The sequence below is a fragment of the Bidens hawaiensis genome, unplaced genomic scaffold, assembly GCF_021521415.1.
Source record: "Bidens hawaiensis isolate Kalapana, Puna unplaced genomic scaffold, B.hawaiensis_p1.1 tig00046866_1, whole genome shotgun sequence".
In the NCBI taxonomy this organism is placed as follows: Eukaryota; Viridiplantae; Streptophyta; class Magnoliopsida; order Asterales; family Asteraceae; genus Bidens; species Bidens hawaiensis.
The window spans coordinates 92,107-107,468 of NW_027498378.1; the positions used below are offsets into that span (position 1 = coordinate 92,107).

The following is a 15,362-nucleotide window of genomic DNA, read 5'->3' on the forward strand; positions in this document are numbered from 1 at the left end:
GGTTTTCATTAACCAGACACCCAGATAGGCAATATTGGTAAAACACGAGCGAAACACAAGTGGCTGATAGATACAATAAAAGCCAAAAGCCCATGATAAGTCCATATCCCCCCTTCTTCAAAACGGGCAACTATGGACTAGGGGGACTTGTAGAGGTAGCGTATTAAACCCGCCATTCAGCCAAGTATAACACCCGAATTAAACCTAACCAGGGCGCTTGGCGGAACAAGTGGCGGCAAGACATACCATACGCCAAGTGTAGTGCATGGTGCCACAGTGGTAGCCCAATATAATACAAATTTCCTGACACCTAGGGAATGGTAGCGCAAAAGTCTCATCAGCATGGGACAAAAAGATACAATTTACATGGGAATAAATACCCAACCAATGGGGATTGGACAACACATAAAGGACGGTACAAAATAGTACAACACATCCTTGTCAAAAGGCCATGATGCCCACAAACTTCCACCAACCTCCATGACCGCACGGGTGGAGAATATTATTGGTGAAAAACCTGACAAGGTAGTTGACCATACTCTCTCTCCTCTGGCTATAAATACCAATGGGTCTCCAAATAGTAAAACATATATACTCTCATACTATCACTATCAATACATTCTATTTCGTACTATCAAGTACTGATTTTCAAGCCGGAGGGTGGTTACGAGAGAATCCCCCATTCCTCGTAACGAGCTCATGGTGTTCTGTTTTGCAGGATACACTCGTCTGCGCCAAGAAGATTTTATAGCCCATCGTGAGGAATACTTACCCATAACCCTTGGACTAACGTGTTAGACCTTGAGGAGTGGATTTGTGTTTCTTTAGTGATCATATGTTTTTATGGTATGAAAGGAAAGGCATATAAGATGTAAGTAGACATGGTATATCCCACCACTTTTTGAACCACATGGATTGTTCAATCTAGTGCATTTTGTGTCTATCATCTCACCATACGGCTATACCATCCATTTTGGCCTTTTGCATTGCAAAAGGGGTTTTGTGGTCATATTATATTCTATTTTTACTGGTTAAATTTCCTAAATAAGTATCTCAACTTTTGTTTGTTACATCCGAATGTGCTAGATTTGCCTATTTCCTCATGGGCTGATGTAGTATACGAGCAATGCTCGGTCACGCAAAACAGGTAAAAGATTGTGATATATATTTGCACGTGATAGATAAGCGATATCGTATATTTTCATATTACCTCGTAAGTCAAGTATTTAAAATATTGAATATCATCTTTTAATCTTTCGTAAGAATAATGAAATAAAGAAATGTTGAATCAAATATGTTTATACGTTAAGCATGTGTTTGTTTTGTTTCTTAAGAGTTGATCCCAAACTTGAAGAAAACAGAAATAAGATTAACAAGGATGAGAGACTGAGGGTGTCCATTGAATTTGGGCGTATTCGTGGATTGAATAAGAAACACAAGGTGTAGTTTATTTTTTAAAAGGTAAATTGTCTGCAAACCACACTTGCAGACCTCTATTAAACAATAGATGCACCAAATGTCTCCAGTCTGTAATAAGAATATTGTTTGTTTTTTAACTTCTACAAACTAATAAAATACACTAAATTTAAATAAACCGATTGAAAACAAGAAACAAGAAGTAAAACATTGTTAGGGTTATTGATTCAATCTCCTTAAGCAAAAATCAAGCAAGGGTCTTTTCAATATGGGTTCTCAAATATTATATACATTGATTTCAACTTTCAGATACATGAAAACCTAATGACTTCTTTCAATCTCATCACGGGAAAATTTTAGCAAATAAAAATTTCGAAGGCTGTTAACTTCACTTAAGTCAACGTCGAAGTTCGTAAAAAGATGGCAAACGGTAGCGGTGGCGGAGAGCGCCGGGGATGAGAGGTGGCGAAGCAATTAGTAGGTTTATGACTTGAGTGTTGGATTTCTATTGCCCGAGCAAGGGTTGTGGAGGGGCGACCGTCAGTGGAGGAGCGAGGGTTGGTGGCTAGGGCTGAAAGAGGTTGGGTCATATCTGCACCTGGTATAATTCGTGCATATATTTTTTAATGAAACGCTTGCGAGAAAACAAATACTTTACAAAAGTTCATGTCTGCGTGTAGTTTGCGCGACGCCGTAAAGAAGAATTCCCGCATAACTTTTTTTCATAAAACAAACATCACCCAAGATTCTATATTAATTTCCGAACTTTAGCATGTAATCTTGATGAAATTTTGGATTATTATAAATTCGTTTGGTTTTTAAAATTGAATTGAATAGAGACCGTATTAATCTTAATCTTAAATATATATAGCTGAAACTTTTAAAAGTTCTCTGATGCTCTCCACCTATTCTCAAACCACTAGATTGTTTTATTTATAAGTGGCAGTTCCTATGCATTTGATCCGAATTCATAGGTATAGGTCTCACTTAACCTAGATAGCCCTTAAACGGGTTATAACATATTATTAAATTAAAATTAATTTCACCAAATATTTGATATGAAAAATTCAATAAAATAGGGATATAGTAAAAATTAATATCCGATTATTTTTAAACAAAAAGATATTATTTATAATTAAAAACAATTTTATTGTAATATATATATATATATATATAGGGTTTGGATTAAATACAATTGAAATTAACGTGCTAAACGTGACAATCAAGTAGAGTAATTATATATACAAGTAGAGTAATTATCATAGAGTAATTGAGTAATTACTCTATGATAATACTCAATTACTCTATGATAATTACTCTACTTGTATATATTATTACTCTACTTGATTCTCACGTTTAGCACGTTAATTTTATTTGTACGTTAACCTTCCCCTTATATATATATATATACACACACGGGTAATGAGTCTCAACAAACCCAGGTAGCTTTTAAACCGGGTTATAACATTTCATTTATTTGTAAAAATCTTTCATCGTCAAACCTTAAATATATTATTAACTTCCTTATAATATATAAATTTAAATTCAAAAAAATATATAAATATTTCAAATGAATAATGTAAAACAACTTTCATAATACGAATGATAAAAGCTAGTGTTTATATAACTAATATTACTACGTGTTTCTTGTTTTAAAGTGTGGGTTTCTCAGTTTAGCTTTCAAACATGAGGTGGATCACTGATTATATGGTTAGTACTGGTGTTCTTGATTTTAAAGTGTCCAATATTCTAATTTTTGGTAGGGCGTAAACGAGCAGAGTCGAGTCGAGTCGAGCCAGAGTGTGCTCGAGCTCGAACTTAATCGAGCTGGCTCGAGCTCGGCTCGTTTTCTTTATCGAGCTGAAAAATCGAGCTCGAGCTCGTCGAGCCGGGCTCCTTTAATTTTTTTATTTTTTTATTTTTATATTTAATATTTTACAAATTTTGATATATAAAATACAAAAAATATAATTTTAACATATATATTATTTATAAACTAGAGAATTTGTAAATTTATATGTTTTATTTTCTTTAAATTTTTGTAAGGTTTTAGATATTGAGTGACATAATATACGTATAATTTTTTATTTATTTATTTTCTGGTATGATATTATTATTTATAGATATTAAAATTTAGGGTTTAATCTAAACGAGGCAACGAGCCGAGCTAACGAGTCGAGCCAAGACCGAGCCACGAGCCGAGCTGACCCTGGCTCGAGCTCGGCTCGTTTAGAAATCGAGCCAAGTCGAGTCGAGCTTATTTAGAAGCGAGCTTTTTCGAGCCAAGCTTTTTTCGAGCTATTTTCGAGCGAGGCACGGGCTTTTTGAACAGCCCTAATTTTTGGTGACTCAGCCTAAAACCCAAGGGCGGCTTGACTATCAAAAGAATAAGTTCATAAATAAGGGGGGTCCAATTTTTTTAGGATTTATTACTACATTCGATTCTAGTATAGCCATATGTTCGATTCTCGCTTTATGATCACAACGTTTGAGAGATTTAGATTTAATTATGTTGTGATTATAAAGCAAGAATTATGTTGTGATCATAATGCAAGTAGAATTCTTATCACTAGAAGACAAGCAATGTGCATCTTCACCTCATTAGGCCCGGCCTTGATCCCATGCAGGGCTCGGCCGGCGTCTAGGGCACGCTTTCGGTAAAGAGCACGAAATGTATGATTGTTCATGGAGGTCGTTGGCGGAGGAACAGAGTTGCGTATAAAAACAAAAATAAAGTAGGAAGAAGGTGATGATGAGGGTATATCTGTAAAATCATAGCTCAAATTTTACTTACTTTTGTTTTTTTACAATTTTAAACTATTTGTCTTTCATGTGACTAGGCCTATTTCAATAAGTGATACTTATCTTTACCTTAAATCAATGAATTGTTGTTAACGTATACATATTACTTACCATTATGGAAAGTTTGTTGACTAATATACAAGAGGTCACAAGAAGTTAGTACTTAGAGGGTGTTTAATTTAAGCTTTTTGAAATTGCTTATTTGATTTTTGAAAGCAAATAAATAAAAAAAAAATTAAAAACTTCATTTTAAAGTGTGTTTAAATTGCTTATTATTTGTTTTTCGAAAAAGCAAATAAGTAATTTCTAAAAGCTTAACTAAACACACCATTAATGTGATGCCTTTAACATACATATTTGAATGTAAAAATAAAATAAATTATTTTGACCCTTCAATTTATAAGTTTTAGTTCCGTCACTTCCTAAGTTTATACAAAGGGCATTGAAATTATCCAAAAGGTCTAAATATAACAAAATAATAGAATTGTTGTCGATCTTTTGAAAAAAAATAGTTTATATAAGGCTCATTTTTCATATTTGTCTTGTGTACTTGAAATCTTAAAGACGGTCCTGCACCTCATAACCGTGTCAAGAAAACCATGTGAAATCGGTAGCCATCGGATCATTAGATTGTTCTGTCACTTCACTTGTTCAATAAAAGATAATACATTTGACCGCACAATAGCTTTAAGATATTTTAGAATTATTAATCTTGAGTTGTAGACTAATTTATTTTACATATTCCTCTCCTATGTACCCTAATCTAAACCTTTGAAGGTAATCGACCACATCTGTGTTCAATTATTCACTACATGACATACGATGGAAAAGAGAGGAAAAAAAGAGGGGGGGGGGGACACAAAATATTAATATCTTTTAACATGTTTTAGAATTATTGAGCTTGAGTAATGAGTACAACTGATTTTAGAATTATTAATCTGGACTTTGACTAATTCATTTTGCATATTCCTCTCCTACCTTAATCTAAACCTTTGAAGGTAATCGATCACATCCTTGTTCGATTATTCACTACATGACATACATTGAAGTAAGTGTGTGTATGTTTTCCCCAAACTAGTTACTGGATTGTTTTTTGAAAATGGTTTTTCTTTTACTAAAGTTGCAAAAGTCGTTAGACGAACCTTAGGCGGTCGACTGAGGAGTTGGGTGTACTCAGAGAGTACTCGAACATGGTAAATATAAAGAAAAATATTTTTTTTTTATATTATATACTTATATATGCCAAATATCATAAGTTAACTAATAAATATAACAAAATAGGTTAATATCAATATAAATAAAAGAAATGCATTTTTAAATAATATTTTTTTCTAAAAATTGCTAATCATTAATTTTATAATGATATTTTATATTTAATATTATAGAAATACGAATTATGTTTTATTTTTTTTTAAGTCAAAACATGCCAAGTTCACCAACTACATGTGATTATGGCTGATGTTGACCACCTTTTATCGATTCTTAATAACTAGACGAAGTTAAGGATACTCGTCTCATTGACATACCTTGTAGCGAGCACTCAGGGAGTCTCAGTCTTGTAAACCGACTTTTACAACATTGCTTTTCACTCAAATTTACTCTCTACTTCAACAGTTATAAGACTTTAAGCATTTATCTTTAAGATAAGTCTAGTAAACTTGTCATCATAATCATATCACGTGTTAAAATCTTTAAAAAAGAAAAGAATTTTTTTTCCTACAAATTGATAATGATATTAAACTCTATTTAAAACACTCAGAAAGGTTGATTAGGCCTGCCTAAACCTTGAATAACAAAACATGATAAGATCCAAAGATAAAAATTCAAGATTCTCCATAGTTTTCATTCATTTCGTCTAGAGATGTTCAACGAAACCGGTTCCTGGAACCGAACCTGTGGACCCGAACCGGACCCGAACCGGTTCCTACCCGTTTTTTGTAGGAACCGGACCCTATCTGATTCAACCCGATGATCCGTGACCGGTTCTTGCATTTCTGAGTGGGGGCGGGTAGGAACCGGAACCGAACCGGAACCGGTTCTGGAACCGAACCATCCGGAACCGGTTTTTTTTTGCCGTTTTTTGACCGTTGGGGTCAAAAATAGCCGTTTTTTGACCGGTTACAGTACAGGAACCGGGTTAGGAACCGGTAAGAACAGGTTAGATAGGTTAGGGGTCCGAGGGTGGGAGAACCGGTTCGGTTCCCTAACCGGTTCGAGCCTGGAACCGGTTTAAAAGGGGATTTTGAATATAGGAACCGGTTAGGAACCGGTTCCGGTTCCTAGTCCCAAACCGTTTTGAACATCTCTAATTTCGTCCATGTTTCTCTATGGTCCAAAGAAGACGTTGGTTTTACACTTCAATTATTGAAGTGCTGGTCATCTTAAGTGGGGCACACGCAAATTACAAGTTCTAGTAACAAAGGGCATCGTTCGATATACCCCACCATGACATTTTGTATAACGTGACCGAATAAAACGTGGATAGCAATTAATCGACAAAAATTCGACCCTCATCAAGTTTTCAAGAATTGACGTTTTCCCTTTGGTGTTTTCGTCAATTTGGTTAACCTAAACTTGACGTTACTTCATAGCTTCATTATTAAGGCCAATTTATAGTTATAGTATATACTGTTATACCATGTTCTGTTGTTCATATGGTTGTCCAATTAGAAATTAGACTTTAAAAACTTGATGGGCCTGCACATTAAGTTTGGCCCACATCTAGTAGCTGATTCAAGCCCAGAGACACTGTGGCCCACATTAACTTGAAGTCAGAAGAGTGCCAGCAATGAGATTGAGTGTGTATTGGTCAAAAAAATAAACTCAGATAATGAATAAAACCAAATCAGTGGATCAAAATGGAAGTGATAAATGCGCATGTCTGCTTCAGGCTTAACAGCTTCCAGTTAAGTGTGTGGTTCTCAAATCTCAATCCACAACTGTTATTAGAATTAAAAAAGCAAAAATGCAGGTGTATATATCGCCATTATCGATTGCGCAGACATGAAAGGGTAATTAAAATGTAACATAGCAAAACATAATACAACGTTGATTAACTTTTGATGCTTGGCGTGCTTTTTATTCTGGATCTTCAAAGGGCTTCAGTGATTCAACTTCTTTCAGTTTTTCCAATGAAGATATGCGTTCATCAAGAGATTTATGAAGATCGCTTATCTATACCACCAAGGATCACAAACAGTTAGTATTATAAACTGATCACCGACTTAAGAACATGTTTAATTACTTGAATGTCAAATATGAACCTTTTGGACCAAAAGATCGAAATTAACAAACGCCTTGGCGTCAAAATTGGTCAAATATAGGGTCATGAGTAGACTGCTATGTAAAAATGGCCAAAATAAACTAGAGATTATAAATGGTCAGCTTGATTAAAATTTAAAAGGCAGCTTTTGGTAGTAGTACGTAAGCATCTCGCCTCGTGGTCCATGAGATCTAGCATGTGTAAGACTCATGACAACTTGAAAACAACAGGAAACCGATCTTAATTAAGCTTTTTCTCCTTTTGATTTTTCCGAAATATATCATTCAACCCAGAACTCAAATCAACCTTTGGCTGATCTTTAGGTCCAAAATGAAATGAAAATTGGGCTGTGCATGCTACATTGCTACTAAAAACAGATCGGTATGTTGATGGTAAATTTTCTGTTCACAGAATGACATTCTATTGTTCTTACATATGTTTGAAGAAAAGTCATACATACAACGCAGAAGAGCTGAACAAAGGGCTGCAATGACAAAGAGGAGGTGACAAAAATGTAGGTTTCAAGGGGTATGGCCCATAGTTATCAAAGGCGTTGGGCGCACTCAAGGCGCATAGGCCTTGCCTGGTGCCTAGGCGCAAAAAAAGTGAGAGCCTAAGAAAAAAAAGAGCACTTGAATAAAAAAATTAATATATATTACGTATTAGAAAAATAATACTATTCTTCATATAAAGTAAACAAAAGCTATTATATCATCTAATTAGTACCAGAAGTTCAAAAAGGTCATGATGCAAATGTAATTCCAAAACTTGAATAATAAAATGTCCAAAACATGAAAACCAAATGTTCAAAAAAAAAAAATACTCCCTCCGTCCCATTATAAGTGTCCATATTTCCATATTTCCATTTTTGTTTGTCACATTACAAGTGTCTACTTTTAAAGTTTATTAGCAAATTTTCAAATTTACCCTTAAACACACACAACTAACATTAATAAACAATATTGATGGACCCACTTTCCAAGGGCATTATTGTCATTTAGTAAAAAAAATGTAATCATTCAATCCATCTTAAAATTTGTGTTTTTCAAACCATGACACTTATAATGGGACGGAGGGAGTAAATAGTAAAGGCTCAAATGATCAATGCCTATAAGAGTGTTGTCAACTTCAAGAAGCGAGGGCCTGGGAACTAGAGGCGCATATATTGGGCCTTGCCTAGAACATGGGCCTAGAAACAAGAAGCAAAGGCTTTTAATATCTACGGTGTGATCTATGGATTGTGTGTTCTGTAATCTAATTAATTTTAATCTTTAGTTGGTTAATTAACATTGCTTCCATAACATACACGTCGCCATATTAATAGGACCATGTTTATTGGTTTCATCATAGACGACCAAAAATCTAAGTTGTACAATTTTTTGTAATCAACTCTATATTTTAGAGTCATATAACACAGCATAATGTATATCTCTCAGGAACACATCAACATAAATGTTGGAAAACAGAATGTCACAAAGAACAAGAAAACGTCTACCTAAACTTCTCAGTATCATGCTCACAGAGATCAGCACTTAACCCAGAACTACAGTCAAGACTAAGCAGTTGACTTGTAAACAAATGTAGCAATCCACCCATGACAGGGAACTTAATGGTTAAGAGTATATGAAAGTGTTAGTTCACCTTTTGTAAAATAGTACAAAATCAAATACTATATTCCACTTATTCACAACAACAGCGTTGTCATGCTTTCCAAATGGACTATTTCAGCCTTGATAGAATTTAGAACCGGTAACAGAAATACAAAATTTGTGGCACCAGGAGTGACTTAGCAATACTATTAAAAATTGATCGGGATTTACTTCAAAAACACAAAACTATCACAATATAACTAAAGTTATAAACAGGTAAGACAAAAACATCATAATGCTGATCAGATTTCAAAGAAAAATAATGATCTTTGCTATTCAACATATATACTTCCTCCAAAACTTAATGTATTGGTAAATCATAAAAATGTTCTATCTAGGGGTGTTCATCAGTTCAGGTTAGGCCCGTTTTTAAACATTTTTTTGGACCGAACCGCAAACTGCATTTTAGAAAATGGCTAATCAAACCGGCTATCTTGGCTGGTTCAGCCATAGGCACAATCGTCCAGAAAAGGTTGATACGTATAATCTGAAGCCGCAAACTGCTGTGAAATCGAGTTTTCAAACCGTATGGAGTAAACCATGGCTGATACGTATAATCTGAAGCCGAATACACAGACCGATTTGCTAGGGTTTGGACAGTTTCAACGGTTCATAAACACCTCTAGACTTGTTCAAAAGCCACCCGTATTTCAAAACAAGTCATCAGTATTATTTACTCTAACACAACAATTATCACATAAAACTATCATTTGGTACAAAAAAATGTAAGGCATTAAGCAAGATAGAATTCATCAATTGTTGGCATAATAATATATAACAATTACCTAGGGTTTCAATCAACACTCATTTCATGATAGCACCAACATTGATCAATTAGGTTAGAAATACAAGCAATTATTCTGGTAATAATAATAATTAATACCTGTTGTGACATAGCTTGATGAGCAATCTTGTAATCCTTGTGAAGGTAATAAAAGCCGTAGGCCGAAGCCACCGCAGCGCCGGCGAAGAACGACGAGAACCTGACCCTCAGCACGTAACCCATCACAGATGCCAAAGGGGGGAAATAGGGGCAATTGGTCAATAATATGTGAATTGTGATTTGGAACCTTTTTTTAGTCGGAATTACAAATTTTGTCTTTTAAACAAAGCTAATTTAAGATTCGTGTCTTTTATTTAGTTTCTTTGCACACGGTGTCCTTTAAACTTTTTTTTCTACACGTTATGTCTTTTACGCTAACTGGGTTAGAAAAACGCAGTTAAATACCCTCACGTGAGGCGTATGTGAGGGCATATTGGTCTTTTCGTCTACACCTGCAAAAAGTTTATCACCCCTCCCACCACCAACCCCACCTCCAGCTTCAGACTACCCGAACCACCACCTCCGGTTTCCGGCCACCTGAATTCTTCATCTTCATCTTCTTCTTCAACAATGGGTAAGAAATCAAAACAACCCAAACCCGAAAACCCTAATTCTTCACCTCCACCTTCATCAGACAACATATTCAAATCCCTATTCGGTAGCACCCATCAAGAACCCAATAATCCAATCTCCGATTCAATCTTCTCCGAATCAAACCCATTCCGAATCAAACCCACCAATCAATCTTCAAATCTTCCACAAATTTCTCAATTAAACGCCGATTCTAAACCAAAACCAGACACCCAGATCCACAATTCTTCAAATAAACCCGACCTGGATGACTCCGACATAGAATTAGACGTAAAGAAAACAAAAAACTTGAATCTTTCGGCATTTCAAGACGATGGTATTGATAATAAGAAGAAGAGGAGGAAGGCTAAGATTGAAGCAGAGTATGTGGAAAGAAAATATGGATTTTTTTAAGAAGATGACGACGTTCCGGTAGTGGAATGTTAGGGTTATGATTGGTTTCCGTTGACTCTCCACCAGATCTGGTGGATGGTGGTGTTTCCGGCGACAGTTGCAGGCGAGGCGGTGGTGGTGGCTTCAGGCCGACAAATAACGGGGGTGGTGGTTGTTTCCAGATTTTGAACCACCATTGATATCGAACCACCGTTGATTTTCCGGCGAGCTCCGGGCAAACGACCGAACATGGTGGTGTTCTACCAAATCCATCTCCTGGCAATCAGATATGGTTATTGTGGTTTCGGCTAGACAACGACGGGAAAGGGGGTTGGTTTGGTGGTGGTCATGGCTAAGAGAGAGAAAGGGGGTTGGTAGTGGTGGTGGTGGTGTAGAGAGAGAAGAATACGAGGAGAGAGAGAGAGAGAGAGAGAGAGAGAGAGAGTATCTAGTTAATATATATTATTTATTTTTACAATAATATATTTGAACCACTCTGTTAAAAAGACCAATATGTTCTAACATGCGCCTCGCGTGAGGGCATTTAACTAAGTTTTTCTAACCCAGTTAGGTAAATGACATAACGTGTAGAAAAAAAAGTTTAAAGGACACCGCTTGCAAAAAAACTAAATAGGTGGCACGAATCGTAAGTTGACTTTGTTTAAAGGACAAAATTTGTAATTCTGTCTTTTTTTTTAATTAACTTATTTTTACCAACTTATAACTTATTATTTTTTTGAAAAGTAATAAGGTGTTTGGAATTACTTATATTGCGAGAGGAAAATTTCATAAGTTACAATGTTGTAACTTATTGACTTATTGAAAAGTTATAAGGAGGTAAAATACGAAATCCCAAACACCTCCTTACAAAATAACATGTGTTTATAAAACGTGGTTTAACTTAGTTAACACTCTTATAACTTTCAAACTCGTCAAACAATTCTTAAAACCCTTAAAACCGCTTAAAACGGCTAAAAATTGTGTTTATAGAAATACATGAACTACTTTTGCCAAAAATCAAGAAACTTAAGCCACAAGATAAGTCATATGATGTTATAATGTGTCCGAATTTGTTCCCCTATGATTACAAACGAAATCCCTAAGTTATTATACCTGATTTTGTCATTAATTGATTATATTGTTTCCTATTCAAGCCTATTTACCAAATAAACGAATTATGACTTTTATTATTATAACCAGCCTATCAAGAAACCCTAAATACCTCTGTAAACTCAGCCCCCACCTCTTAAAAGATCGCGCATAATGTTTCATGGTGTTTTCTTCAAAAATTTTCATTATACGGTTTGACTTTTGTGCTTCAAGACCCTTTGACTCATGATTTCTCATTGTTCCATAATCTTTCTGGGTAAATTGTCTTTATGAAAAATGTTTTTTTTGTCTAACTAACAAAATCCCTCAATCAATTTTACTGATTGATGGGGTTTTCTGGTCAATTGCTCTCTGGTTCGTTTTAAAGCATAAAGTCAAAATATTTGACTATTCGATTTCTCTATCTTCTAGTCAAAATTAGCTTTCGGCCAGAAGACTTATATGTTTATTTTGAGATTTTGAGTGTATTGACCAAAACCGACTCATTGTTTGGATTCTGGTCAGTACCAGCTTGCTTATTTATTATAAGTATCATAACCGGAGTTCTATACATCCGTTTGGATTGATTCCAGCGGCTATGCTCTCCGTTATTACTCTAATTTATTTTGTATGAGTCTCAAGTCTACTTGGATCATAATACTTGTCGCGATTACCTTGCTCGTTTATTTTATGTCACAATTTGCTTGATTAATCATCAAGGTGAGTAATCATTCCCCTATTTTACTTGTTTTCAAATACTTTTGGGGACTTATGCGTACCTACTAATAATCGTTTACATACTACATCATACTATTAAATGGAAACTGTTAATATTTGTGTTGTGTAACAATTGAATGACTACATGCTACTTGTTATTGGTTTATGTGTTTATTTATCGCTTTGGAGAGCTCCATCATTTATCATCCCATCATGTCGTAGTGGCCGGTGTCCGATCACATGACAATGGTTTTACCGACAACTCAATTATTCTATCGTGGTAACCAATTCCCGATTCGCATGGCAACGGTTTAGCCCACACATCATTATCTGTTTGTAATATTTACATGCTACGATTTGATTGTTTACACTCACAGATAACCGTTTTGCGGTTTTCCTATATATATTATCGTTAGTGTCAAAACTGGTGATTTTCTTATTCAGCCTCGTGTCGACAAACCTATTCTATTTTGTACGCATTTGAAGGTTATCGAATTGGATTGTTTATCAAGATGAAGATCACTTAGAGATGACTTTTAGGATTTAAAACTTATTCAAGAACTATTTGATCTTGTTTTGTTATTTCTTTATACTTGATGTACTTGTTTGTAACTTGTTATTTAAATTAAATAAATTAGATACTGTCACTTTACAATTGCGTGATAGTACTTTGTGAGCTGTGAACAATTAGTTCGCGTCCCGACATTTCCACCTTAAGTGTGTGACATCTTTTGTGGCACTAACGTCTTCGATTAATATGATATATAATGTTATATGAAATGCTTTTTGAAGTAGAAATAATATATATTAATTAAGATTACTATTGAAAAAGATGCGTGACAAAGAAAAACTTAAGTTTAGTCTTTTTTCTAATGGCAAATTTCATTCAAACAATAACGAGACAAATGAAACCAACAAAATTTACAAAGAGAAATTATACCAATATTTCCATACAATGCGTTAAGAAATTTTCCAAAAATATCCTCACCCTGAGTATGTATCTCATGCTCTCCAATTTCGATCCTAGGAGACTTAGAGGATGGCGAAAGGGGTAAAATGAGGGTTTCATGTCCATATGTATTATGAAATGGCTTTTTATCCAAAGATAGTCCAAAAATATCACGTCTTCCAACGTTTTGACAAGACACGACGATTTTTGAACCTCACACTGTCTCCCATGACTACTCAGATTATGATCGTGAGAGGATGTCAAAATGGGAATAAAACAATAAATAAGTGTAATGGGTTGCCTATTTCTTGCACATTAGGAATGTGGGGATAAAATTTCCCTCCTTCTATCTACTTCTTTACTCTTAAAGCGGGTATCTTTATTTCCCTTCTTGTCACCTCATATCTCACCCTTCTTGTCTTCTTATTTGTTGCGAATGAGACCGTTCATGAGATAACCAGCCAATTCCATTGCTGGATATGCGGTCTAAGGTAAATGAGACCTAATCATGTCTCAGATCTCTCTTGGTAACCCCAAGATGCAACGAGTTACCTTACTCGATTATGCTATTACCAACTGTGGGACCAGTCTACCATACTCTTGAAAATTAGTATTGTATTTTTTCAAGTTTGCTCCAACCATATTGTGGCTCAAGAACTTGGTTTGAATCAGATCGGTTTCATGCATGGGGCATAATTTCTATAGTATTAACTCTTTGAATACTTCCCACTTCATTTTATATAAAGTTTATCCACCCTTGGATATAATTATAATGTTGCACTACTCTAATGCTTCACCTTTGAACTTCTGAGAACAGTACTAAATTTTATCAGTTTCAGCACATTGTTGATACTAACAAATGACTCATCAGTTTCGATTTTATATGTCTCTTAATATGTTCAGCATGCATAATGTCATATAGACATATTATTATACAAATAAAACATTTTGAAGGACTTGAAAAATTTTGTCATAACTACTTAGGTTTTAAATAAGGATTGCAGTTTGATTAATGAGAGTCTTGAACATATGTTCAATTCAATGACTCTATTAGTTTAACTCTTGATTAGTTGATCTAATACTCATAATAAATGATCACTCAGCCAAGTGAGAGAATGTAAGAATAAATATATAATAATATATATTTATGTGTGGCCATTATAATCATTTATATAATATTAGATCAAAACATTAATCATAACTTATTATATATTAGTTTGACAATTGTTGATGGACCATAGTACCCTTAGTTAAATAATAAATGGTTTCTCATTGGATGTATATAAAGAGAGAATCAGATTAACATCATAACCTAATCACACACTATTATGAAATTTGTGTACGTCAACTCTCCCAAAATCGGGTTCCTCTCTAGAATCATAACCCAAGGGGAACTTGAACAAAATGACAAACATGTCGACTACATCATATGCAAATGTTGTTGCTATTCTCTTTGTTGTACAAGTTCATAGGTTTATTATTATTATTATTATTATTATTCATGTTTTCTATTATTCACATGAAAAACTGATTAACATATTAGTGTCGTTTTAAATTGTAAAGTTGCTGATAGGTCGACTTTTGTTTTATATGTTTTTTTGGGTATTTGGGTTAACTGCTTGTTTCTGGCTTATGGTGTATCTGGCCCACAACTCCTTGTTAGGCTTTCTTTATAATATTTTAGTTTTGTTT

The 15,362-nt window shown here is 34.6% G+C and overlaps 1 protein-coding gene across 1 annotated transcript; it reads right to left on the reverse strand.

Moving 5' to 3' along the window:
* Positions 1 to 6,782: 6,782 nt before the first annotated feature.
* LOC143596701 (uncharacterized) lies at positions 6,783 to 10,201 on the reverse strand. The gene is made up of 2 exons (XM_077075411.1): positions 10,013 to 10,201; positions 6,783 to 7,392 (listed from the first exon to the last, which is right to left on the reverse strand). The coding sequence occupies exons 1-2, from the start codon at positions 10,133 to 10,135 to the stop codon at positions 7,297 to 7,299; spliced, it is 219 nt and encodes a 72-aa protein (XP_076931526.1). The 5' UTR covers positions 10,136 to 10,201; the 3' UTR covers positions 6,783 to 7,296.
* Between the last annotated feature and the right edge of the window lie 5,161 nt (positions 10,202 to 15,362).

What these genes read in the sequence shown, in the direction of transcription:
- LOC143596701 (XM_077075411.1), bottom strand. Translation starts at nt 10,135, where the DNA reads ATGGGTTACGTGCTGAGGGTCAGGTTCTCGTCGTTCTTCGCCGGCGCT. An exon ending in ATCAAGCTATGTCACAACAG is followed by an intron (nt 7,393 to 10,012) that starts GTATTAATTATT and finishes TTGGTGGTATAG; the next exon opens with ATAAGCGATCTTCATAAATC.